General features: G+C 58.8%; 1 protein-coding gene across 1 annotated transcript in view; it reads left to right on the plus strand.

The window, feature by feature from the left end:
• Positions 1–6: 6 nt before the first annotated feature.
• BAG5 (BCL2 associated athanogene 5) overlaps positions 7–1,756 on the plus strand; it is a 5,458-nt gene continuing 3,708 nt past the window's right edge. Inside the window, exons 1-2 of the mRNA XM_006765891.2 lie at positions 7–15; positions 1,493–1,720. Coding sequence (XP_006765954.1) covers positions 1,521–1,720 — 200 coding nt within the window. The 5' untranslated portion in view covers positions 7–15; positions 1,493–1,520. The remainder of the gene's footprint in view (positions 16–1,492; positions 1,721–1,756) is intronic.

Below are 1,756 nucleotides of genomic sequence, written 5' to 3' on the forward strand. Positions count from 1 at the left end.
CTAGACCTTCTCTGGGTAACGCGCCGGGGGGCCGGGAGCGGAGAGCGAGGCCCGGGGCGGGTTCCTGGCTCGGACCCGCGGGGATCGGGTTCCGGGGATATTCCATCCTCCATCCTCCATCCTCCAGCAGCTTTTCGGAGGCCCAGGGGCCTGAGAACGTGCCTCCCGCCGGCCTGGGCCTGAGGGAGGCTGGCGACAGAGGAGGTCACTGCTGTCACATTCGGGGGGAGGGGGGCGAGGGCATGATGGCACCCGGGAGGTACCGGCCTCCAGAGCCCGGACCCTGCTGCTCCCTCCCTTTTGCTGTGGAGCTCCCATCCCCTCGGGGAGGGGATGCGGGGTGCTGGGAGGGGGGACGAGAGGGCCGGAAGTGGGGCCTCTGGGTGCCTGGTGCCGCCTGGGGGGTGTTTGTTTCTCTTCGGGGTAGTTCTTCCGGAAACTCGGGCCTGGATCCTGGGCGGTGCTCGGGTGGACCTGTTGCTGGAGGCCCAGCTGCTGGCGCCAACAGCAGCTTCCAGGGTGAGGGCCGGGGAGCCTGTGCCCTCTCCACGCGAGAGTTCAGACAGCTGGTGCCACACTTACGGGGTGCCACTGCGCCCTGTGCAGCCGGGGAGCCTGCCATCCGGCCGGAGCCCAGCTCCTGCCCGCCCCAGGCGCCGGCCTGCTCCTGGCCATTGGGGTGGTTAGGTTGTTTTCAGGAGCACGAGTTCATTAGTCACTTCTTTTCCCTAAGATCAAGCATCTTTAAAAATAAGACTTACTAATTTTTTAATATTTTTTTAAAATTGATTTCAGAGAGGAAGGGAGAGGGGGAGAGAGAGAGAGAGAGAGAGAGAGAGAGAAACATCAATGATGAGAAAGAATCATCGATCGGCTTCCTCCTGCACGCCCCTACTGAGGATTGAGCCGCCAACCCAGGCATGTGCCCTTGGCTGGAATCGAACCTGGAACCCTTCAGTCCCCACTGAGCCAAACCGGCCAGGGCTTATTGATTGTAGAGAGAGGAAGGGAGAGAGAAACATTGGTTTGTTGTTCCACTTTGTGCATTCATTGTCGATGCTTGCCATGTGCCCTGACCGGGACCTCCTGGTTCATAGGCCGCTCACCCACTGAACCGTGTGGGAGGGGTGACTTTTTCTTTCTTTCATATGTATATGTATTGATTTCGGAGAGGACGGGAGAGGGGGAGAGAGAATCTTGGATCGGCTGCCTCCTGCATGCCCCAGTGGGGATCAAGCCTGAACCCGGGCCTGTGCCCTGACTGGGTGGGAATCGATAACCGTGACCTCCGGGTTCATAGGTCCACGCTCAGTCACGAAGCCATGCCTGCCCAGTGACTGCTCTCTGTACTTGAGCATGGCTGTTCTCCGGGCTGCAGTGATGACGACCCCTTTTGAATACAGCTCCAGAGTGAGAACTTTAGAAGGAACTAACCCGTGGTCACCCTCCTGCGGACACTGGTGTGCTAAGTTGCGTTCTTGTCCTCCTTCAGGGCTTGTGAAACTGACCTCAACCAGAGCATGGATATGGGCAACCAGCACCCCAACATCAGCCGGCTGCAGGAGATCCAGAAGGAGGTGAAGAGCATGGAGCCGCAGGTGGTCGGCTTCAGCGGGCTGTCCGACGACAAGAACTACAAGAAGCTGGAGCGGGTGCTGATGAAACAGCTTTTCGAGATAGACTCGGTGGACACGGAAGGGAGGGGGGACGTTCTTTTCTGGTTACATGTCATAGCACTGAATCAGCTTGATTTGAC

This window comes from Myotis davidii, unplaced genomic scaffold, assembly GCF_000327345.1.
Source record: "Myotis davidii unplaced genomic scaffold, ASM32734v1 scaffold480, whole genome shotgun sequence".
Classification (NCBI taxonomy): Eukaryota; Metazoa; Chordata; class Mammalia; order Chiroptera; family Vespertilionidae; genus Myotis; species Myotis davidii.